Genomic DNA, 23,738 nt, shown 5'->3' on the forward strand with positions numbered 1-23,738 from the left:
TTCCCTCAAGACTGCTTTGGCTATTCGGGGTCTTTTGTGTCTCCATATAAATTTTAAGATGATTTGTTCTAGTTCCGTAAAAAATGCCATTGGTAATTTGATAGGGATTGCATTGAATCTGTAGATTGCTTTGGGTAGTAGAGTCATTTTCACAATATTGATTCTTCCAATCCAAGAACATGGTATATCTCTCCATCTGTTGGTATCATCTTTAATTTCTTTCATCAGTGTCTTATAGTTTTCTGCATACAGGTCTTTTGTCTGCCTAGGTAGGTTTATTCCTAGGTATTTTATTCTTTTTGTTGCAATGGTAAATGGGAGTGTTTCCTTAATTTTTCTTTCAGATTTTTCATCATTAGTCTATAGGAATGCAAGAGATTTCTGTGCATTAATTTTGTATCCTGCAACGTTACCAAATTCATTAATTAGCTCTAGTAGTTTTCTGGTGGCATTTTTAGAATTCTCTATGTATAGTATCATGTCATCTGCAAACAGTGATAGTTTTACTACTTCTTTTCCAATTTGTATTCCTTTTATTTCTTTTTCTTCTCTGATTGCCATGGCTAGGACTTCCAAAACTGTGTTGAATAATAGTGGTGAGAGTGGACATCATTCCTGATCTTAGAGGAAATGCTTTCAGTTTTTCACTATTGAGAATGATGTTTGCTGTGGGTTTGTTGTATATGGCCTTTATTATGTTGAAGTAGGTTCCCTCTATGCCCACTTTCTAGAGAGTTTTTATTATAAATGGGTGTTGAATTTTGTCAGAAGCTTTTTCTGCATGTATTGAGATGATCATATGGTTTTTATTCTTCAATTTGTTAAAATGGTGTATCACATTGATTTGCGTATATTGAAGAATCCTTGCATCCTGGGATAAATCCCACTTGATCATGGTGTATGATCCTTTTAATGTGTTGTTGGATTCCGTTTGCTAGTAATTTGTTGTGGATTTTTGCATCTATATTCCTCAGTGATATTGGTCTGTAATTTTCTTTTTTTGTAGTATCTTTGTCTGGTTTTGGTATCAGGGTGGTGGTGGCCTCATAGAATGAGTTTGGGAGTGTTCATTCCTCTGAAATTTTTTGGAAGAGTTTGAGAAAGATGGGTGTTAGCTCTTCTCTAAATGTTTGATAGAATTCACCTGTGAAGCCATCTGGTCCTGGACTTTTGTTTGTTGGAAGATTTTTAATCACAGTTTCAATTTCATTACTTGTGATTGGTCTGTTCATATTTTCTCTGTCTTCCTGGTTCAGTCTTGGGAGGTTATACCTTTCTAAGAATTTGTCCATTTCTTCCAGGTTTCCATTTTATTGGCATAGAGTTGCCTGTCGTAGTCTCTTAGGATGCTTTGTATTTCTGTGGTGTCTGTTGTAACTTCTCCTTTTTCATTTCTAATTTTATTGATTTGAGTCCTCTCCCTCTTTTTCTTGATGAGTCTGGCTAATGGTTTATCAATTTTCTTTATTTTAAGGGACCAGCTTTTAGTTTTATTGATCTTTGCTATTGTTTTATTTGTTGCTATTTCATTTATTGCTGCTGGGATCTTTATGATTTCTTTCCTTCTGCTAGCTTTGGGTTTTGTTTGGTCCTTTAGGTCCTTTAGGTGTAAGGTTAGATTGTTTACTTGAGATTTTTCTTGTTTCTTCAGGTAGGCTTGTATAGCTATAAACTTCACCCTTAGAACTGCTTTTGCTGCATCCCATAGGTTTGGGATCATCGTGTTTTGTCATTTGCCTCTAGGTATTTTTTGATTTCCTGTTTGATTTCTTCAGTGATCTCTTGCTTATTTAATAACGTATTGTTTAGCCTCCATGTGATTGTGTGTTTTTACGTTTTGTGTGTGTGTGTGTAATTCATTTGTAATCTCATAGCATTGTGGTCAGAAAAGATGCTTGATATGATTTCAATTTTCTTAAATTTACCAAGGCTTGATTTGTGAGCCAAGATGTGATCTATCCTGGAAAATGTTCCGTGCGCACTTGAGAAGAAAGTGTAATCTGCTGTTTTTGGATGCAATGTGCTATAAATATCAAATCTATCTGGTCTGTTGTGTCATTTAAATCTTTTCTGTTTCCTTATTTATTTTCATTTTGGGTGATCTGTCCATTGGTGTAAGTGAGGTGTGAAAGTCCCCCACTATTATTGCATTACTGTCGATTTCCTCTTTTATAGCTGTTAGCAGTTTCCTTATGTATTGAGGTGCTCCTATGTTGGGTGCATATATATTTATAATTGTTATATCTTCTTGGATCGATCCCTTGATCATTATGTAGTGTCCTTCCTCGTCTCTTGTAACATTCTTCATTTTAAAGTTTATTTTACCTGATATGAGTATAACTACTCCAGCTTTCTTTAGATTTCCATTTGCATGGAAAATCTTTTTCCATCCCCTCACTTTCAGTCTGTATGTGTCCCTAGGTCTGAAGTGGGTCTCTTTTAGGCAGCATATATATGGGACTTGTTTTTGCATCCATTCAGCAAGCCTGTGTCTTTTGGTTGGAGCATTTAATCCATTCACGTTTAAGGTAATTATCAATATGTATGTTCCTTTGAGCATTTTCTAAATTGTTTTGGGTTTGTTTCTGTAGGTCCTTTTCTTCTCTTGTGTTTCCCACTTAGAGAAGTTCCTTTAGCATTTGTTGTAGAGCTGGTTTGGTGGTGCCAAATTCTCTTAGCTTTTGCTTGTCTGTAAAGGTTTTGATTTCTCCATCGAATCTGAATGAGATCCTTGCCGGGCAGAGTAATCTTGGTTGTAGGTTCTTCCCTTTGATCACTTTAAGTATATCATGCCACTCCCTTGTGGCTTGTAGGGTTTCTGCTGAGAAATCAGCTGTTAACCTTATGGGAGTTCCCTTGTATGCTATTTGTCATTTTTCCCTTGCTGCTTTCAATAATTTTTCTTTGTCTTTCATTTTTGCCAATTTGATTCCTATGTGTCTCGGTGTGTTTCTCCTTGGGTTTATCCTGTATGGGACTCACTGCGCTTCCTGGACTTGGGTGGCTATTTCCTTTCCCCTGTTAGGGAAATTTTCGACCAATTTTTTGGTCCTCTCTCCCTCACTTCTCCTTCTGGGACCCCTATAATGCTAATGTTGTTGTGTTTAATGTTGTCCCAGAGGTCTCTTAGGCTGTCTTCATTTCTTTTCATTCTTTTTTCTTTAGTATATTCTGCAGCAGTGAATTGCACCATTCTGTCTTCCAGGTAACTTATCCGTTCTTCTGCCTTGGTTATTCTGCTATTGATTCCTTCTAGTGTAGTTTTCATTTCAGTTATTGTATTGTTTATCTCTGTTTGTTTGTTCTTTAATTCTTCTAGGTCTTTGTTCAACATTTCTTGCATCTTCTCGATCTTTGCCTCCATTCTTTTTCTGAGGTCCTGGATCATCTTCACTATTGTTATTCTGAATTCTTTTTGTGGAAGGTTGCCTATCTCCACTTCATTTAGTTGTTTTTCTGGGGTTTTACCTTGTTCCTTCATCTGGTATATAGTCCTCTGCTTTTTCATCTTTTCTATCTTTCTGTGAATGTGGTTTTTGTTCCAGAGGCTGCAGGATTGTAGTTCTTCTTGCTTCTGCTGTCTGCCCTCTGGTGGATGAGGCTATCTAGGAAGCATGATGGGAGGGACTGGTGGTGGGTAGAGCTGACTGTTGCTCTGGTGGGCAGAGCTCAGTAAAACTTTAATCCACTTGACTGTTGATGGGTGGGGCTGGGTTCCCTCCCTGTTGGTTGTGTGGCCTGAGGCAACCCAACACTGGAGCCTACCTGGGCTCTTTGGTGGGGCTAATGACAGACTCTGGGAGGGCTCATGCCAAGGAGTACTTCCCAGAACTTCTGCTGCCAGTGTCCTTGTCCCCACGGTGAAACAGAGCCACCCCCTGCCTCTGCAGGAGACCTTCCAACACTATCAGGTACATTTGGTTCAGTCTTCTATGGGGTCACTGCTCCTTCCCCTGGGTCCCGATGCGCACACTATTTTGTGTGTGCCCTCCAAGAGTGGAGTCTCTGTTTCCCCCAATCCTGTTGAAGTTTTGTAATGAATTCCCACTAGGCTTCAAAGTCTGATTCTCTAGGAATTCCTCCTCCCGTTGCCAGATCCCCAGGTTGGGAAGCCTGATATGGGGCTCAGAACCTTCACTCCAGTGTGTGGACTTCTGTGGTATAAGTGTTCTCCAGTCTGTGAGTCACCCACCCACCAGTTATGGGATTTGATTTTACTGTGATTGCGCCCCTCCTACCATCTCATTGTGGCTTCTCCTTTGTCTTTGGATGTGAGGTATCTTTTTTGGTGGGTTTCAGTGTCTTCCTGTCGATGATTGTCCAGCAGCTAGTTGTGATTCTGGTGTTCTCGCAAGAGGGAGTGAGAGCACGTCTTTTTACTCCGCCATCTTGGTTCTTCCTCCGATCTTCTGACACATTAATGTTGATCACTCTCTTGAGTTCCTCTGAAGATATTCTAATTTTTTGCTGTGTCCAGTGTGCTCTGCAAACTGTGTAACACCACACTCCAGAGGCCCTCCTTTCCACATGCTGCCTCTCCCCTTCTTCACAGGTCCTACTCATGTATCTTTTTGAATTATAATTTTGTCTAGGTATTTGCCCAGGAGTGGGATTGCTGGATCATATGGTAATTCTATTTTTAGTTTTCTGAGGAACTTCCATACTGTTTTCCATCGTGGCTGCACCAATTTACATTCCCAGCAACAGTGTAGGAGGGTTCCCTTTTCTCTACACCCTCTCCAGCAGTTGTTATTGGTAGACTTTTTAATGATGGCCATTCTGACCAGTGTGAGGTGGTACCTCATTGTAGTTTTGATTTGCATTTCTCTAATAATTAGTGATGCTGAGCATCTTTTCATGTGCCTACTGGCCATATGTATGTCTTCTTTGGAGAATTGTCTATTAAGGTCTTCTGCCCATTTTTCAATTGGGTTGTTTTGTTGTTGTTGTCCAGTTGTATGAGCTGTTTGTATACTTTGGAGATTAAGCCCTTGTCAGTTGCATAATTTGCAGATATTTTTTCCAATTCCGTAGGTTGTCTTTTCTTTGTTTTGTTTTGCTTTTATGGTTTCCTCTGCTATGCAAAAGCTTGTAAGTTGGATTAGGTACCATTTGTTTATTTTGTTTTTACTTCTGTTGCCTTGGGAGACTAACCTACGAAAACATTGGTGTGATATATTACAGAGAATGATTTGCCTATGGTCTCTTCTAAGAATTTTATGGTGTCATGTCTTATGTTTAAGTCTTTTTTTTTTTTTTTGGCTCTGTTGGTTCTTCATTGCTGCATGCAGGCTTTCTCTAGTTCCAGCAAGCAGAGGCTACTCTTTTTTGTGGTGTGCAGGCTTCTCATTGCAGTGGCTTCTCTTGTAGCCGAGCACGGGCTCTGGGCACAATGGCTTCAGAAGTTGTGGCACGTGGGCTCAGTAGTTGTGGCTTGAGGGCTCTAGAGCGTAGGCTCAGTAGTTGTGGCAGACGGGCTTAGTTGCTCCGGTGCATGTGGGATCTTCCTGGACCAGGGATCGAACCCATGTCCCCTCCACTGGCAGGCAGATTCTCAACCACTGCGCCACCAGTGAAGTCCCTTTATTAATGTTTTATAGTTCTCAGCGTATAAGTCTTTCATCTCCTTGGTCAGTTTTATTCCTTGTGTCTGTGTGTGTGATTTTTGAAAGGTATTGCTTTTGTACATTCCCTTTCTGATATTTTATTGTTAGCATAAAGAAATGCAACTGATTTCTGAATGTTAATCTTGTATCCTGCTACTTTGTTGAATTCATTTATTAGATCTAGTAGTTTTTGTGTGGAGTCCTTAAGGTTTTCTATATATAGTATCATGTCATCTGCGTATAGTGATAATTTTACCTCTTTCCTTCCAATCTGAATACGTTTTATTTCTTTTTCTTGTCTGGTTGCTGTGGTTAAGACTTCCAATACTGTGTTGAATAGAAGTGGTGAGAATGGGCATCCTTGTCTTGTTCCAGATTTTAGCAGGAAGGCTTTCAGCTTTTCATCATTGAGTATTATATTGGCTGTGGGTTTGTCATAAATGGCTTTTATTATGTTGAGATGTGTTCCTTCTATACCCACTTTGGTAAGAGTTTTTATCATGAATGGATGTTGAATTTTGTCAAATGCTTTTTCTGCATCTGTTGAGATGATTATTTGGTTTTTGACTTTTCTTTTGTTAATGTGGTATATTACATTGATTGATTTGCCTATGTTGAACCATCCTTGTGAACTTGGCATGAATCCCACTTGATTGTGGTGTATGATCTTTTTTATGTGTTGTTGGAATCAATTTGCTAATATTTTGTTGAGAATTTTTGCATCTATATTCATCAAAGACATTGGCCTGTAATATTCTTTTTTTGGTGGTATCTTTGGTTTTGATATCAGGGTGATGGTGGCTTCATAAAATGTCTGTGGGAGTGTTCCCTCCTCTTCAATCCTTTGGAAGAGTTTGAGAACGATCAGTATAAGTTCTTTGTATGTTTGGTAGAATTTGCCTGTGAAGCCATCTGGTTCTGGACTTTTGTTTGTAGGGAGTTTTTTTGTTTTTAAGTTTTTTTTGATATGGACCATTTTTAAAGTCTTATTGAATTCATTACAATATTTCTTTCTGTTTTGTGTTTTGGTTTCTTGGCCATGAGGCATGTGGGATCTTAGCTCCCTGAGCAGGGATCGAACCCACACCCTCTGCATTGGAAGGTGAAGTCTTAACCACTGGGCCACCAGGGAAGTCCCTGTAGGGCATATTTTTATTTTATTTTACTTTTTAAATTTATTTATTTTTATTTTGTGGTACGCGGGCCTCTCACTGTTGTGGCTGCTCCCATTGCAGAGCACAGGCTCCGGACGCGCAGGCTCAGCAGCCATGGCTCACGGGCCCAGCTGCTCCATGGCATGTGGGATCTTCCCAGACTGGGGCACGAACCTGTGTCCCCTGCATCGGCAGGCAGACTCTAAACCACCGCGCCACTAGGGAAGCCCCGTGGGCGTATTTTTAAATTGCAGATTCTATTTCGCTTCTAGTGATTGGTCTGTTCAAATAATGTATTTCTTCTTGATTCAGTGTGGTGGGCTGTATGTTTCTAGAAAGTTGTCCATTTCTTCTAGGTTGTCAAATTTGTTGGTATATAATTTTTTATAGTATTTTCTTATGTTTTTTTGTATTTCTGTGGTATCACTTGTGCTTTCTTCTTTTTCATTTCTTATTTTGTTTATTTGGGTTCTCTCTCTTTTCTTCTTGGTGAGCCTGGCCAGAGATTTGTCAGTTTTGTTTACCCTTTCAAAGAACTAGCTCTTGGTTTTATTGATTTTTTTCTATTGTCTTTTAAATCTCTATCTTATTTATTTCCTTCCCAATCTTTATTATTTCCTTCCTTCTGTTGACTTTAGGTTTTGTTTATTCTTCTTTTTCTGATTCTTTTAGGTGGTAGGTTAGATTGTTTATTTGAAATTTTTCTTATTTTTTGAGGAAGGCCTGTATTGCTATGAACTTCCCTCTAAGAACTGCTTTTGCTGCATCTCATAGATTTTGTATGGTTGTGTTTTCATTGTCATTTGTATCAAGGTAATTTTTAATTTCCTTTTTGATTTCCTTGTTGACCCATTGGTTTTTTAGTAGCATGTTGTTTAGTCCCCATTTAATCGTTTTTTTTTATTCTTCCTCAGTTCTTTTCCTGTGGTTGATTTCTAGTTTCATACTGTTGTGGTCAGAGAAGATGCTTGAAATAATTTCTATACTCTTAAATTTGTTGTGGTGAGTCTTGTGCCCTACTATGTGGTCGTTCCTAGAGAATGTTGCATGTGCACTTGAAAAGAATGTGTGTTCTGGGGTTTTTTTTGATGTAATGTCCTGCAAATATCAATTAAATATAACTGTTCTGTTGTATCATTTAGCATCTCTCTCCATTGATGTGAGCAAGGTGTTAAAGTCTCCTACTATTATTGTATTCTCATCAATTTCTCCCTTTGTCTATTAGTATTTGTTTTATGTATTTGGGTGCTCCTATATTAGGTACATATATGTTGACAAGTGTAAAATCCTCTTCTTGTATTGATCCTTTTATCATTATATAGCGTCCCTCTTTATCTTTATTTATAGCCTTTGCTTTAAAGTCTATTTTGTCTGATATGAGTATTGCAACTCCTGCTTTCTTGTCATTTCCGTTTACATGAAATATCTTTTTCCATCCCCTCACTGTCAATCCATGTGTGTCCTTTGCCCTAAGGTGGGTCTCTTGTAGGCAGCATATTGTAGGCTCTTGTTTATTTAATCCAGTCTACCACTCTATGTGTTTTGATTGGAGCATTCAGTTCATTGACATTTAAGGTAATTATTGATACATATGTATTTATTGCCATTTTAAATTTTGTTTTCCAGTTGATTCTTTGTATCTTCTTTGTTTTTCTGTTTGTGGTTTGGTGATTTCCTTTTATGCTTGTGTTCTTTTTGGTTTTTGTGAATCTATTGTATGTTTTTGATTTGTGGTTGCCCTGTTATTCAAGTATGTTAACCCCCTTTCCTGTATCTGCTTGCTTTAGATGGGTAGTCATATAGGCTCAAGCATATTCTAAAAAAAAAAAGAATCTGCATTTTCTTACCCTCCTTCCCCACATTTTATGATTTTGACATCTTTTTTACATCTTCATGTTTATCCTTTTGCTGTTCCTTTTGTTTATCATCACTTTCACAAGTAGGTTTTGTTTTTTCTTTTTGATCTGTATACTGGCTAAGTGATTTACTTTCCAGTTGTGATTTCCTCCTTGTATCTTCTTGCTTCTTTTCTATTTAGAGCAGACCTTTCAATATGTCTTTTAAGATAGCTTTAGAATTGCTGTATTCTTTTAGTTTTTGCTTATCTGAGAAATTCTTTATTTCTCCTCCTATTCTAAATGATAATCTTGCTGGGTAGAATATTCTGGGCTGCAGATCTTTCCCTTTCAAGACTTTGAATATATTTTGCTACTCCCTTCTGGCCCTCAGTGTTTTCTGTAGAGAAATCAGCTGATAGCCTTATGGGGGGTTCCCTTGTAATTAACTCTTTGTTTTTCTCTTGCTGTCTTTAGAATCCTCTTTTTAACTTTGCCCATTTTTATTATATGTCTTGGTGAAGGCCTGTTTGGGTTCATCTTGTTTGGGACCCTCTGTGCTTCCTGTATTTGGATATCTGTTTCCTTCTTTAGGTTTGGGAAGCTTTTAGCCATAATTTCTTCAAATACATTTTTAACCCCCTTTTCTCTTTCTTCTCCTTCTGGCATCCCTATTATATGTAGATTGGCATGCTTTATATTATCCCACAGGTCTCTTTTATTGCTTTCATTTTTTCTTTTTTTCATTTGGCTTTCTGTCTGCTGTTTTGATTGGGTAATTTCCATTATTCTGTCTTCCAGATCACTTATTCTTTCTTCTGTATTATTCATTCTATTCATTGCCTTTACCTCAGCTTTCGTCTTGGCAAACGAATTTTTAAATTTTTCTTGGCTCCTCCTTATAGTTTCTAGTTCCTTTTTACAGTAATTTGCATTCCTGTCAATAGCCTTTCTTAATTCTTTCAGTATTTTCATTACCCGTTTTTTGAACTTGGCATCTATTAGACTGATGAGGTCTGTTTCATTGTTTGTTCCTTCAGGGGAATTCTCTTGGTCTTTTAACTGGGAGTAGTTCCTCTGCTTCTTCATTTTGCTTGTATTTCTCTTACTGTGTGAGTTTAGGAGAAACAATTATCTACTGTAGTCTTGGAGGGCTATTTATATGTGGCAGTGTCCCTGCGTAGCTTGTGTGGGTTTAATTTTTTTTGGCGTGAGGGTGGTTTTGGGTTTGGATATTTGCTGTCTCTTTCCTCCGCGTGTGCTGGCTGTCTCCACACAGCCAACACCAGTCCTCTCCCCGGGGTCTGACCTCCGAAGCCTGAGCCTCAGCACCCAGCCCCGACTCTCCCCAGTGGACAAGCAACCCAAGCTGGGGAGTGCTGGCAGCACTGACCTTCTATGCAGGTCTCTCTCTGCAAACAGGGTGCCGCACTCTCCTCCGAGGCTCTGAAGTTCCCTCTCTGTCCCAGCTGATTTTGCTGCCAGTGAGGGGACTTCCCCGGGTGCAGGAACCTTTCCTCCTTCACAGCTCCCCAAAAGGGGTGCAGATCCCATCCAGATTCCTTTCTCTCTCTTTTGTTCTTTTTTCTTTTGCCCTACTCAGTTATGTGGAGATTTTCTTGCCCTTTTGGGAGTCTGAGGTCTTCTGCCAGCGTTCAGCAGATATTCTGTGAGAATTGTTCCACATGTAGATGTATTTTTGATGCATTTGTGGGAGAAGGTGAGCTCCATGTCCTACTCCTCTGCCACCTTGATACGATCCTGTTATGATGCCTTTTACAACATCCTATGAAGAATACACTTTAAAAGTGAATCACTTTTCAAAATAGTTTATTTTTAACTTTCATACAGTCCTCATATTCTAGATCATGTTTGCTTAAAGTGAGGCATCCACATTCATTCAGTTGCTTGGGTGAAAGCCAGACTCGGTGCGCAGAGATTGGTGGTGTGAAGATGAATACAACGGTCCTCTAACCATCCCCACAGGGCACTGGGTTCCTACTGTCTCACGTTCGGTGTTTGGCAGGGATCAGGTCTCATTCAATTGGCAGCTCCCTCTCAGCCAGCACCTACCTGCATACACAATAGGTTCTTGATAATTACTCTTTAATTGAATTGTCCTAAGCTTTCAGGAAAGAGAAAATGGAAGGGAAAACAAGAAGTATAATGAGCTCTTTTTGGACTAAGTCTTGTGCTTGGCGATTTATGTATATTTTCTCATTGAATCCTATGACGTTAAAAACACATCACTTCTTTTTTTACAGGTAAAAATTGCTCAACATAAATGTCTTTAAAAGGGTTCCTATACTTAGATTGAAGGTATCCTAGTGTTTTAGTTTTTGCCTTTTCCCCCCTGTTAAGTGTGTTTCAGGGACTGGTTTATTTACTCTACAATAAACCAATGAGATAGGCCCTAATACTGTTCCCGTTTTAAAGATAAGCAAACTAAACTTAGGGTAATAAACTTCTACTGTCATAAGGTTAGCAGCATAGCTGGATATCCTGCGTGTCATTGTGTGCTTTTAAGCACTGTGGACTGGCTCTCAACCCTATGACTCTCTCTCTCTCTCCCTCTCTCTCTCTCTCTCTCTCCCCCTCTCTCTCTCTCTCTCTCTCTCTCTCACACACACACACACACACACACACACACCTCCCAGCCCTCAAATCTAGAGCCCCACCCCACCTGGGAGGGGGAGGCTTCTCAGGCTTATGGTTATTAAAGAGCAGCCTGGCCAGGGTTGAAAAGCACTGTGCTAGGAGCTATCTGGAGCTAAGGTTCCTTCTTCTGTCAGTCATACTTAGGCTAATGGTTTTAATTAGCTCCTAGACTGAGGGAAATGTCTTACATGGTTATTTATGGATTCCTGCAACGTTTAGCCCTGTCCCTCAAACATAAGGCGTGCTAGAAGAAAACGCTGAATTGGATATGGAGCAGTAGTTTTCAAGGACACCTTCATAGGTAGTAGAGCCTAAAGCGGAACAGGAGTTCGCTTCTGACGGTGAGCACAGGAATGGCTTAGGCTTGGCGTTGTTTATTTTTATGCCTCATGGGAGTATTTAAGAATGTGATCCTTGGCACTGCTGTTTAATATTAATAACACCAGTAGAGAATGGAGTTGTTTTTAATAAATAGCATTATATTAATATATAATAATACAGTTAAATCCCTCTCATCAGTAGGTTTGGGTAAATGTCTTTGGTTAAGATGAAAATGCAGAACAGGGCACTATATTTCGTAATATGCGTTTATTGGTAATGTGGGAACTCTGGAGGCCTCAGGAGAACAAAGACAGCTGCTCACTTTGTCCTTCTTCCAATGATTGGGCAGTGCCTCATGGAGGACAAGCTCAAGAAAACCACAACATTTGAAGTAACTAACTGTCACAGAGTGCCTCAAGAGGGATTGATGTCAGAGGAACTTTTCTACCTTGTAGATTGGCTCGTAACGGTCACTGTGGAAGATTCCCCAACCCTTGAGTAGATCACTGAAGAGGTTCCACTGAATTCCACGAATGTTTGTTGAATCCCTGATACATTTGTGTTAAGGGTGGTGGAGACTAGTAAGACAGCAGCAGTGCTCCTCAGTCCTGTCTTCATTATTGGCCCTCCCCCCGCCCCCACCAAAGACCCTTTGTAGACATTTTTTCCTAATCATCTCTCTGCAGGTACACTGTATATGGACTTATGTGCTGTACGTATAACCCTTGCTTTATACTTAGAAAAATAGTAAGATTCCGCCCCCAGCCCCCCACCATTGTTGCCCCCATGGGGATTCTGTCTAAGGTAACATCCCTGTCATTAACACTGGGTAGGAGTCTTTGATTGACAGCAGTCTCGGAGATATCCTGGTTGGGAGGATATGTAAACATTACAGGAGATCTGAGCATGTTTCTGTCCTTGGGCCTTGTGCCCAAGCTGACGAGGATCTGGACTAAAGCCCTCTTGGTTAAGTGAGGATCTCAACGAGAACCTGTGACCAACTTCCTACAGTTTACCGGGAAAATTGTATCATAGTTCTAGGAACGAGCGTTATCATTCTTACTCATGGCCTGCTATACCCGTGCAAGAGTAAAGGAAGAAAGCTGACGTTCTTCTCTGTGGGTCTGTTGCTAAGTGTGTGTGATCCGTGGGATATGAAAACTGAGATAAAGAAGGACAATGGGTAACAGAAATCCATCTTCCCTGTTATTCTGAACTATGAATAAAACAATTCTTAGTGCTCTTTATCTCAGTTTTCTGTGTCTTTTTTTTTTTTCTTTTTATTCACTACACAGGAAGCATCCAGGATGCGGGAACATCGTGACATTTGCACAATTTTTATTTATCGCTGTGGAAGGCTTCCTCTTTGAAGCTGACTTGGGAAGGAAGCATCCAGCTATCCCAATAAGGTATGGCGCATTGAAGTCTCTTTTTAGCCTTTTTTTTTTTTCTAAGTTAAGAGCTTTTCTGGTATGTATACAAAAGGAATATGAGGCATCGTTTTATAAGATTGGTACCAAATATATCAGTAGAATAATTCATTTTCTGAATTTAATACATTGTGACACTGCAGGGAGCCTATTCTTAGAATAAAATTCCTGCCATGACACTTAAAATAACTCTGATGGAGGCAACTATATATATGTGTGCGTGTGTCTGTCTGTGTCTGTCTGGTATATGGTCAAAGGCCTGGTGTGACAACCAATTTTTAACCAGTTATGCATATTTTCCTCTTGTTGGTAAAGTTATCAAATATGTTAAGAGTGGTATCATTGTTACTTTTAAAAGACTAATGGCTTTTGGAGATAGAGGTGGTAGTTACACAACATTGTAAGTGTACTAAATGCCACCGAATTGTTCACTTTAAAATGGTGGATTTTATGTTATGTGACTGTCACCTCAATCAAAAGAAAATGAACTGCAAGCTAAGGTAAAATTGTTGCTTCCAGACCTCCATCCATTAGTCCAAATTTGCATAACTGTACTCATGGAGCCAAACAGAAAACAGGGCAGATCTTATAACGAACAGTGTATTGAAAACAGCATTCTTGCTGTGAGAGACTTGAAATCAAAGTGTATTTTTTTTTTTTTTTTTTTTTGCGGTACGCGGGCCTCTCACTGTTGTGGCCTCTCCCGTTGCGGAGCACAGGCTCCGGATGGGCATGCTCCGCGGCCATGGCTCACGGGCCCAGCCGCTTCGCGGCATGTGGGATCTTCCCGGACCGGGGCACGAACCCGTGTCCCCTGCATCGGCAGGCGGACTCTCAATCACTGCGCCACCAGGGAAGCCCTCAAAGTGTATTTTTTAAATTTAATTTTATTTTTGTTTTATATTGGGGTATAGTTGATTTGCAATGTGTTAGTTTCAGGTGTACAGCAAAGTGATTCAGTTATACATATATCCATTCTTTTTCAGATTCTTTTCCTGTATAGGTTATTACAGAATACTGAGTAGAGTTCCCTGTGCTGTACAATAGGTCCTTGTTGTTAAATTAAAAGAAAGAACCACACACACACAAAGTGTAATCCATCCAGTTGTATTTAGTAGGATAGTGTCACTTAATCCCTTTGAGAGGGACGTTCTGGTGTGAATGCATCCAAGGACTGGCTAAGATTCATTGGTGTTATTTTGCAGCCTTCCTGAGTAGCCCGCTGTAGAAAATCTGGCTGAATTTTGTTACTAATATTGTATTTTTAAATATCCCAAGGTGATGCTAAATATTCTGAAGACTTTCCCTTCCCCCATTGGCTTTAGTATCTGCATAAAACTTTCTGCTCCCAAGACCAGCATTTATATCAGAGTAGGAACCCCAGCATTTTTTGATTCCTCTGGTCCTTTCCCTCCTCCTTCCACTATTTCTTTCTTCTCTGGCTGCCACTAGCACAGTTCAGGAACGTATTCACTCTTGCCATGACTTTTATAATAATAGCCTGGTTGGCTGACCTCCTGCCTATCACCTCTTCATCCCTCCATTTCAACTTCCTACCATTGTATCACGACACCCACTCCACATGCACTCAGGTCACCGTTAGATTCAAAGTGAAGCCCAAACTCCCTAACCTGCCCTTGGAGGCTCCCCGTGAACCTGCCCTAACAACCATGCTCCCATGTGTGCAATTCGTGCCGCCTATTTTATTTTCTATCTGGGAAGCCGTAATCAAAATCTTGCTCTTGTCATTCATCCCCATGAGCGATTTCTAGGCAATACTATGTAGGCAGTGATGTGGAATAGTTGGAATTAATTATCCTGAAAGAACTTGATGACCTCTATCTCCAGATGGCATCTTTTCAAGACTGAACTAGGAAAATAGGGCAAGAAAGCTTGTGAAATCACCAGCAGTATATTATTTATAAGCTGTGAAGTAGTTCTCACCAGTAACTTTGCATGTGTGTATTACTGTGTTCTGCATTCATTGTAAAGCTCTTCAGACTTTCCAGACTGTGTTCTTTTAGCCCTGGTGTGCACGGGCAGATAGCCCCCTACCTCACCAGGAACGCAAAATTGGTTCTTGTCAGGGAAGATAACTTGAGACTCACTGCTGTCACCTTCTCCAGATGTGCAAAGGTGAAAAGGATGGGGATCTGTGCTCAAAGACTTTCGACAATTCCTGAAGAATGTGGAACCACTTATTCACCTTTGCCCTGCATTCTTTAGCCATGTACTTCAAATATTATTTTTCCCTTGTTGAATGTATTAGGTTGAATCATATGAAATTGCTGATGTTCAACCCCTTTTGACCTACCAAAAAACGGCATTTTAAATGGTTTAAGCTGATATGTATGAAAGGCATCTTAAAAATTATGTAATTAATTAATTTATTTATAACTTGTTATTTGTGTTCATCCCTTTATCTTTCTAAATGATTAGAGTTCCTGGATTTCTTTTAGTTTTTGCTTTTTATTATTATTTAAAGACCTATACATTCTCAAAAAACAGGGGCCCTAATTTTAAATACAAATCTATGCAAGTCAAATGATGCCCTCATTAATTTGGAGGCCACTGGTTCAAGGTAGGATAATTTTAACAGTTGCTAGGGTGAAAGTAAGCCTTGACTTAGCACATCTTTTCTTTAGAAACAGTGAAAATTAATAGTATAAACAAGTGTATAGAGGAAATATTTGAGAGTTTAACAATTTTTAAGTTCTTTAGAGCTACATGAAAATTATATACAAAGAACTGATACAATAATAAAAATTATCCATTCACTTTAAAAAACCTATTGCTGTCTATCAGGTAACTCTTTTTGAAGCCTCATTTATAGTTGCTGTACATACTAGAAAAATACTAAAATAGTGTTTCTTGGAACACATTCTATAGTTCAAACTTTTTCCACGTTATTCTGGCTTTGTGAAGTATTTTCATATGTACTTGGTGCTTGACTTCACATGACAATAGTGATACGATCTTTTAATCCAGAGGAAATAAGCACAAGACTTTTTAAACCAAAAATATGTATTTCCTTCTCTACTTGATTTTCTTGAAATCGTGGATCCTGTGTGATGAGCTGTCGTCTCTGCCTCTCAGGTACTACGCCATAATGGTGACCATGTTCTTCACCGTCAGCGTGGTCAACAACTACGCCCTGAATCTCAACATCGCCATGCCCCTGCACATGATATTTAGATCTGTAAGTCTGCCGGCTCATGTGAACATGTTCCTCTGGAAAATGCAGCCAAGTGGGTCCATTAAACACATGACAAAAGTAGAAAGAGCCTATAAGGAGTAAAGTCTAGGGTGTAAGAATAGGTCTCATGGGTGAATGAGCAGAGGCTGGCTTTCATCTGAGAAATAGGGCAAAAAAATATGAAAGTGGGTGGTTTACTTTTATTTATCAGAGGTCTTACAGGTGATTAATAAAAGGAAGGTTAAAATTTCCCCGGATAACAGATTGTACCTTTAATTTTCTTCATCTGGTTGGTTTTATATTCGTTCTTGCTATGAATGTTATTTAACTTATTTCTCATCACTCTTTGTTTCTTCCATGAAATTACGTTGACTTCTAGTACATGATATAGATACTTCTCTTTTCTGATTTTTTTTGAAAATAGAGACTTCAGATAATTACATAAAAGGAAATTCTTGATGAAGGTAGGGTTTCTCCCAAAGCAGCAGAGGTTTTCATCTTTGCCTCATGCATGGTGGGAGAGCTAGTTTGTATATAAATAAGAACAAAGTGTTCCCAGAAGAACAGGAAAGAAACTCAAGAGGGAATATAGTTAGGATTGCAGAAGAATGCAAAATAGGTAAAAATTGGAATGATAACTTTTCTGTGTGGCCTGAGATTTTTGTGAGATGGAATGTGCTGTCCTTAAAGCAACTTTCCAGAGCTGATTATAAAGACTGAGATGACCTTCCGAGCACCGATCACAGAACAGACTTTCAACAGACACTTGCTGATTGATTGACAACTTTCCAGACAAGAGACAGATCCCTGCACAACTTCATTCAGTCAAACTGTGGGCGAGGAGAAGCTTGTTAAAGGCTCCTATAAATCAGATGGGAAATTCGACAAAAATAGGTCTATAACATACTTCATTCCTGCTAGCCCAACTTCAGCTTTGACCCCTTATTGAGAATTGATCATTTTTCTTCTCATTGTCAACTTTAAAATGTTGTATTATTTTACGTGTAGATCGTTATGGTTTGTAACTTCTGCCATCCTAGCAACATGGTGTACCTCACTGATCATTCATCCTAACCTCCTCCTTTCCAGCTGTTTCCCCCACCTTGCCCCTGTTCATACTTATCTTGAATTGTGTTATCTCCTTTCCCTAGTGCACTAAAACTCTGTTGTCTCTTTTCACAGGGTTCTCTAATTGCCAACATGATTCTAGGAATTATCATTTTGAAGAAAAGGTAAACAATACTCTTTTATATTTTGTGTATAGGAAGGATAAGCTGAGCCCCAGCCATAAGCTCATCTGGATTCCTTTTCTCATAGTGACGATAAGTTTGTGCTTGGCCATCTGCCTTGTTTCTTAGTTCTGTCTGTGACAGTGGTGCTCATTCCTGAGGCAGTGGACCAGGTAAGAGGCCCCACCTGTGGCTGTGGAGCAGCATATTCTCTGTGTAGAATTAATAAACTCTTGTCATCGTTGAATCTTCAGTACCATACTAATCTACGAAGCCAATTGATCTAGAACTTCACTGTCCCACGTGGTCACCACTGGCTACATGTGACTATTTACATTTAATTTTAAATATTAAAAAGTAAATAAAATTAAATATATAGTTTCTCCATCTCACTAGTCACATTTTAAGTGCTCAGCAGCTACATGTGGCTAGTGGTGACCGCCTTGGAGAGCCCAGATGTGGGACGTTGCCAGCTTCCCTGGAGTTCTGTGGGACAGTGCTGTCCTAGGAAGCGTACAACATAATGAGCTAAGAAATAATCATACATATTATAAAGAAAATTCCTAACAAAGGCCCAAGTGGCCAAACAAGATGCGATGAAAAGTTTCAGGACCCTTCTTTGTAACTGTGGCCAGTGGCTCTCTCTGGGTACGGCTGGGAAATATCAGAAGTATCTGGGATGCTGTTGCCAAGCATTTGTCTCTCACCTTCATTCGGAGCCTCACTCCCAGGGAGGAGAGGTGTGGGGCAGAGACAGCCCGTGCAGTCTGGAACACTTCTCAGGGGGAAGTTCATCCTCACTGTTGAGACCAAAATCGTGCAAGTTGATGCCTGCTTTTCAATGTATTTAGTACCCAGCCCGAAGTATTAAAACCCTCTGTACCAGCTTGGAAAGTAGCTGTCAATTCAGTGTGGGAAGCTAGAGTTTTTAAGTAATAAGGGCTGTGTCATGAAAAGGCTCCTTATCATGAGCTCTTTGTCTCCTGAGGCTTATGTATTCCCCAGATAAGCACCATTGTAGTTGATTTCTTTTCTAGGTTCTCTCTATTCAAGCACACGGAGGTAATGGTCAGGTTCATTATCTTTGAAGGGACCCCTGTGCTTCTTGGTAATGTAAAGGTCACATTGGGACAGACCCGTGGTCTTTCCAACCTTTGATTTTGGCGCATAGCAGGGATACAAAAGAACTTATTATAAAAGGAATGTATTCTCCTGACATACCCCAAATGTCGGGGGGCCTTAAACATTGCAGTTTTCCTTAAGAGCTTGTTTTTAGTCTGTCATCTGGAATCTCTCTAAGTCTTTTTTGACTCTCTCCAGTCTGTATCCCCCAGAGAACAGGAATTTCCCTAAGCTAACTGTCTAATATCATGGTTTAGTAATTCTCTCCTTTTGTTTATCTTGAGTAGCACCCGTCAAGTTTATAGTGTGTTTCCTTTTCCAGGATTTGAAGACCAAATCTATATTCACCTTAACCATGCCCTTCATTATTGTTTAGGCCTGAATTTGAGACCTCCCTATCTGATCTTTGCAGACTGGAGAGTTCCCTTATGTTTCTGTCTGCCCGCAGCAGCGCCTGTGTCCTCGCCCGCCCCTCTTCTCTAGCGGGGTGCGCTTGGCCCCTTGCTCTGCCCCGCAGCCAGTTCCGTTGGCCATTTTCTGAGGCGCTGTGACCAGAACTATACAAAGTATTTGAGTAGAAAACTTCAGATGTAAGGTTTTAACTTCTTTTCATTCCTGTCTGAGGCCTTTTGCTTTATCACCAAGAGCCTGAGAGGGACGTTAATTGATACTATTTTAGTTAATGTGAAATGCCACTCTTATTACTGCTAATAGTTCTATTAGTTTCATATTACTTGCTTTATCCAACTATGCCAACATTTCAAAACAATATTTAAGAGACGTAAAGACAGTGCCCTCCCCTGCTGCTTGTCCCTGATATTCCTTCCGCCCTTCCTCTCATGCTGTGTCTCTTCACACTCAGGTCTGGGCCCCAGAAGCCAGGGAAAGCAACAGGCACCCCTTAAGATCTAGCAGGCTTTCATCCGGACTCGAGAGCAGGATGGGCTGTCATGTCTGGCCTGTCTTTGTTTTCTGATGAAACAATCTATTGGTGCACAAACTACGGGAAACAAACTGTCTTAACCACCACCAGAAAGGGCACTGTTTAGAAACTAGTCGGCATCCTGATTCTTTTCACGCACAGACTTACGTGGACTCTGCTGGGACGTGATCCCCTTGATTGTGTTTTGGTGACTTGTACTCTCATGCACCATCTGACTGTCAACGTCCTGTGGAAATCTGTATCTGTGCTCTCCTGAGGTGCTCTTTTTCTTATTTTCGCAGATACAGTGTATTCAAATACACCTCCATTGCCCTGGTGTCTGTGGGGATATTTATTTGCACTTTCATGTCAGCAAAGCAGGTGGTAAGAATCTGTTCACAAATGATTTCTATTCACTACTTGCCTTGGGGGCCCAGGTACTTATTAATGATATAATAAATGTAGATGCTCATGTAATACAAGGATTTAAATCTCTGAAAGAGAAGAGTAGAGGGAAACGGGTAACATAAATATTTCCCTTGTATTGAGGCCCCTTGAATGTAGTTCTGGTCTCTGTACCTCGTATTTTTTCTTATTTCCTAGACTTCCCAGTCCAGCTCGAGTGAGAATGATGGATTCCAGGCATTTGCATGGTGGTTTCTAGGCAAGTACAGTAATTACAATAAAGCTAATTGCCTCTGCAGTTCTGTTTTCAGAGGTTTCTCCTAAGGGATATGTTTCTTGGCAAGAAGCTTTGGCTAAACAAATTATGCCATAGAAGAGAGAGGCATCTGGGATTATATATCTCTGAACCTTAGTGTTCAAGAAACGAAAAAAAAAAAGTCTGTATTCATGGTACCGTGTTCTACAGCATGGATGCTGTCTTGGTTGCCACTGGTGTAGAAAGAAAAGTCTGTGTCTAGTTGTCCATCACACTCTCTGGGAGCAATAGAGTATCATCCATTTCTTTATGATCTGTCTGCTGAGCAGAAGCTTCTACAAAAGGAGGGCACATTACAGCAGTTGACTCTTTAAATTTCCAAGGGACCCATTTCTAAATCTTAGATTTATTTTCCTCATAAGCTGTTCCACATGGCAATGTTCCCAAACCTGACGGATCATCACAATCTCCTGGGGAGTTTTTAAAAATACAAATATCTCTTTGTTGAATTAATTAAACAACTCCTATAGAGCTTTGCCCTTGCTGTGTATGATAGAGAGGGGAAAGTTAGTGATGGCAATAAGATATTGAGACTGACCAAATGGAAGAAAAGTAGCAATGAAAGAACTATTCTCCTCGCCTCTTGACTTTGAAACTTTATCTCTTTAGATTGTTGTTCTTAACATAGAAAGCTCTTTATCAGCTATTAGAAAGATACTTTATCCAATAAGAACTTGCAAAAGACATGAACACACAATTCATAGGGACAAAATTAATGTTCAGTAAACTTATGTTCAGCCTTGCTAGTCTAGTAATCAAAGAAATGCAAATTGAAACCAAAATGCAGTACCTTTTAATTTTGGTCTCTTATATTGGCAAGATAATAAATGATTATTCTCATTGCTGCTGAGGATGCAGTAAGGCAACCATTTCCATATAAACTGTTTATGGTAAATTGACACAGCCTTTCTGGGAAAAAAAGTATGTGTATGTATTGAGTTTTTAAAATGTCTACAACCTTTGACTCAGTAATCCCCCTTATGAGAGTGTATCCTAAGGAAATAATCAACATTTTGTTTAAAGATTTATGTACTAGAATGTACATTGATTTTAATGATGAAATAATTGGAAGTATTCTAACCATTCTCCTATTATAAGGCATTTAAGTATGGTACATCCACATGATAGAATAATATGCAGCCATACTTTTGAAAAAATTTTAATGAATGACTTGAAGGAAAATCCAGGAAAAAGGTCATGAAGAAAGCAAGATATAAAATTATATATTCATTATGATCCTGTCTCAGCATAAAATATCTACCTAAGTATATACACAGAGAGAGATAGCAAACTGTTTAGGACTGGATGGTAATATTGTGGTTGATTTTTATTTCTTTTTAAATTTTGTACATGTTGCACATTTAGTGTGTAATGTTTGTAGAACTTAATGTTCTTTAAGAAAAGATCTGGAAGTTAGCAAATGCAGGCATCTTGTAATTCGATGTTTGCTTTTTAGGTATTGGGGCACTGACTTTCGCTCTTCTGATGTCAGCAAGGATGGGTATTTTCCAAGAGACTCTGTACAAACAATTTGGGAAACACTCCAAGGAGGCTTTGTTTTATAATGTAAGCAGTTTCTTGAACCCAGGGAAGATGAAAATTATTGAGTCGTTATTGTTATTGTAATATGTTATTTCAAATGTGATATGTCATCCTTCTGATGTAGTCGAAGGATCAATTTATTATCCAATAAACTGTTTTGGGGCCCACGGACTTTGGCACTTTTAATAGGCTGCCACAGTTCTCTACACGAGGTGATCATTATCAGTCAGTGTGAACAGAACATGTCTGCCAACCAGGAACAACCCCAAGGGACAAGGAACCCAATGTTCCTATAGATGAAATCAAGTTAAAACCACTATGGAAACCTAGAAAGGGAATAGAAGTTTCAGAAACCCCGTGCCGAGGAGAATATGTGTGGTCAGGCGTTTGGGAGAGTTGGGGAAGATGGGATTTGAGGAGTAAGTCCCTCCGATGGGCTTTATTCCTTTGGTGGAGAGTTTAATTAGTTAATTATATACGCTTTTGCTTCTTGTTTGAAACTGCTGATCTAGAGCCACCTCCTCTAACTTTCCTCTTTCTCTCCCGTCTTTTCTGTTGAAATAATGCCCGGCTCCTCAAGGTCATGGTGATATCATTGCCTCCAGATTCAGTAATCTCAGGGATTCCTTCCCTGCCAACCGTTTGTACTGAAGGTGCAGACAAACAACTTGAGACATTTACTTAGAACTAGAGTATGCGGCTGGGAATTAAAAAAATAAAGGAACATTCTGTTTGGTTTCCGTGTTTCTTTTAGCATGGTACCTGGTGTATAGTTAACTGCTTGGTAAATGTTTACTGTGATTCCTTGTTATTGTGGTGGTAGTAGTGGTGGGTTGTTGTCAAGCACCTTATCTTTGCTTACCTATTGTTTCCCCTTCCTCTTCAATCTCTTCTTATTCTTGTCTTCATTTCTTTATCCCTGACTTCATATTGTCCTCCACTCTCTTTTCCCACTAGTTTCCTGAACACCCTAAAATCTGCCTGCACGTTCCATATAATTTTTAAATCCGTTATAGTAAATAGTAGAAATAGTAAAATGTAGCAGATCCTTTGGGCAGAATGACTGTGTGTTTCAATTTTCCATTCCCTTTTGTTGAGGAAAGGATGCTGGCTCTATTTTTTTGTTTTGTGTGTAATGACCATCAGACTTCAAAGGGCAAGAACTGTAATTTGGGGGTTGATATCATGCCCTACAATGTAAGTGGTCAGTAGCACTGGATACTTTTAACTTAATAAATAAGTCTGACTTGCTTTTCTTGATATTGCTTGTTAAACAACTTGTAAAACTTTCAGTCAGTGTAAAGATACTCTAATTCTTCTATAATGTTTTTGCATTTAAATTTACATGAAATGTTTCTTCCCCTAGCATGCCCTTCCACTTCCTGGTTTCATCTTCCTGGCTTCTGACATTTATGACCATGCCGTTCTATTCAATAATTCTGGTGAGTTTGGGGTTATCTAGTAGAATTACCTAACAGTTTCAGAGGCAGCGTCTCCATTTTACTCTCGACTTGACCACTGCTTTTTTCATGGTCTTATCCAAATCATCTGTCACCCTGGAAACAGTCCCCATTCCGCCTTCCTGGAATATAGTGCCATTAGTCAGTGCTTGCAGCAGCAAAAGCCTTTATAGGCACTTCTCAATCAATGAAGTAAGACAGTATCTTCAAATTTTGTGTTTTGCTGTGGAATTTGTGTTTGCATTTGAATGTGCAATGTATGATGTTCTGAGAATGCAAACAAATAGTAATAATACTGCAGTGACTGGAGCCGTGAGAAGTTGGGCAGCAGTCCAGCTTCTTTACTCCTGTTCTCTGCTGGGAAAGGCAGTCTGCTCACAGATCCAGGCCGAGCTGCCTCTGAGCAAGGAGGAACAAAAATGATGACAGGGCTTTTTCCTAGTTACAGGGCAGATAGGCAGCAGGAGTAAACAAAATTAGTTCAAATGTCTACAGTGTAAGTTAGCTATTACTTTTTTTTTTTTTTTTTTTTTTTTTTTTTG

The 23,738-nt window shown here is 39.5% G+C and overlaps 1 protein-coding gene across 21 annotated transcripts in view; it reads left to right on the forward strand.

Annotated features, from left to right (window-relative positions):
* SLC35B4 (solute carrier family 35 member B4) overlaps nt 1-23,738 on the forward strand; it is a 179,869-nt gene that overhangs the window by 147,124 nt on the left and 9,007 nt on the right. For all 21 annotated transcript variants that reach the window (XM_027101873.1, XM_027101864.1, XM_027101865.1 and 18 more), the window contains 7 exons: nt 12,870-12,983; nt 16,101-16,203; nt 17,383-17,432; nt 19,776-19,857; nt 20,077-20,137; nt 21,651-21,760; nt 23,103-23,178. In XM_027101873.1, coding sequence (XP_026957674.1) covers nt 12,870-12,983; nt 16,101-16,203; nt 17,383-17,432; nt 19,776-19,857; nt 20,077-20,137; nt 21,651-21,760; nt 23,103-23,178 — 596 coding nt within the window. The remainder of the gene's footprint in view (nt 1-12,869; nt 12,984-16,100; nt 16,204-17,382; nt 17,433-19,775; nt 19,858-20,076; nt 20,138-21,650; nt 21,761-23,102; nt 23,179-23,738) is intronic.

This window comes from Aethalodelphis obliquidens, unplaced genomic scaffold (assembly GCF_003676395.1).
Source record: "Aethalodelphis obliquidens isolate GAN/ISIS:26980383/991018 unplaced genomic scaffold, ASM367639v1 scaffold5, whole genome shotgun sequence".
In the NCBI taxonomy this organism is placed as follows: domain Eukaryota; kingdom Metazoa; phylum Chordata; class Mammalia; order Artiodactyla; family Delphinidae; genus Aethalodelphis; species Aethalodelphis obliquidens.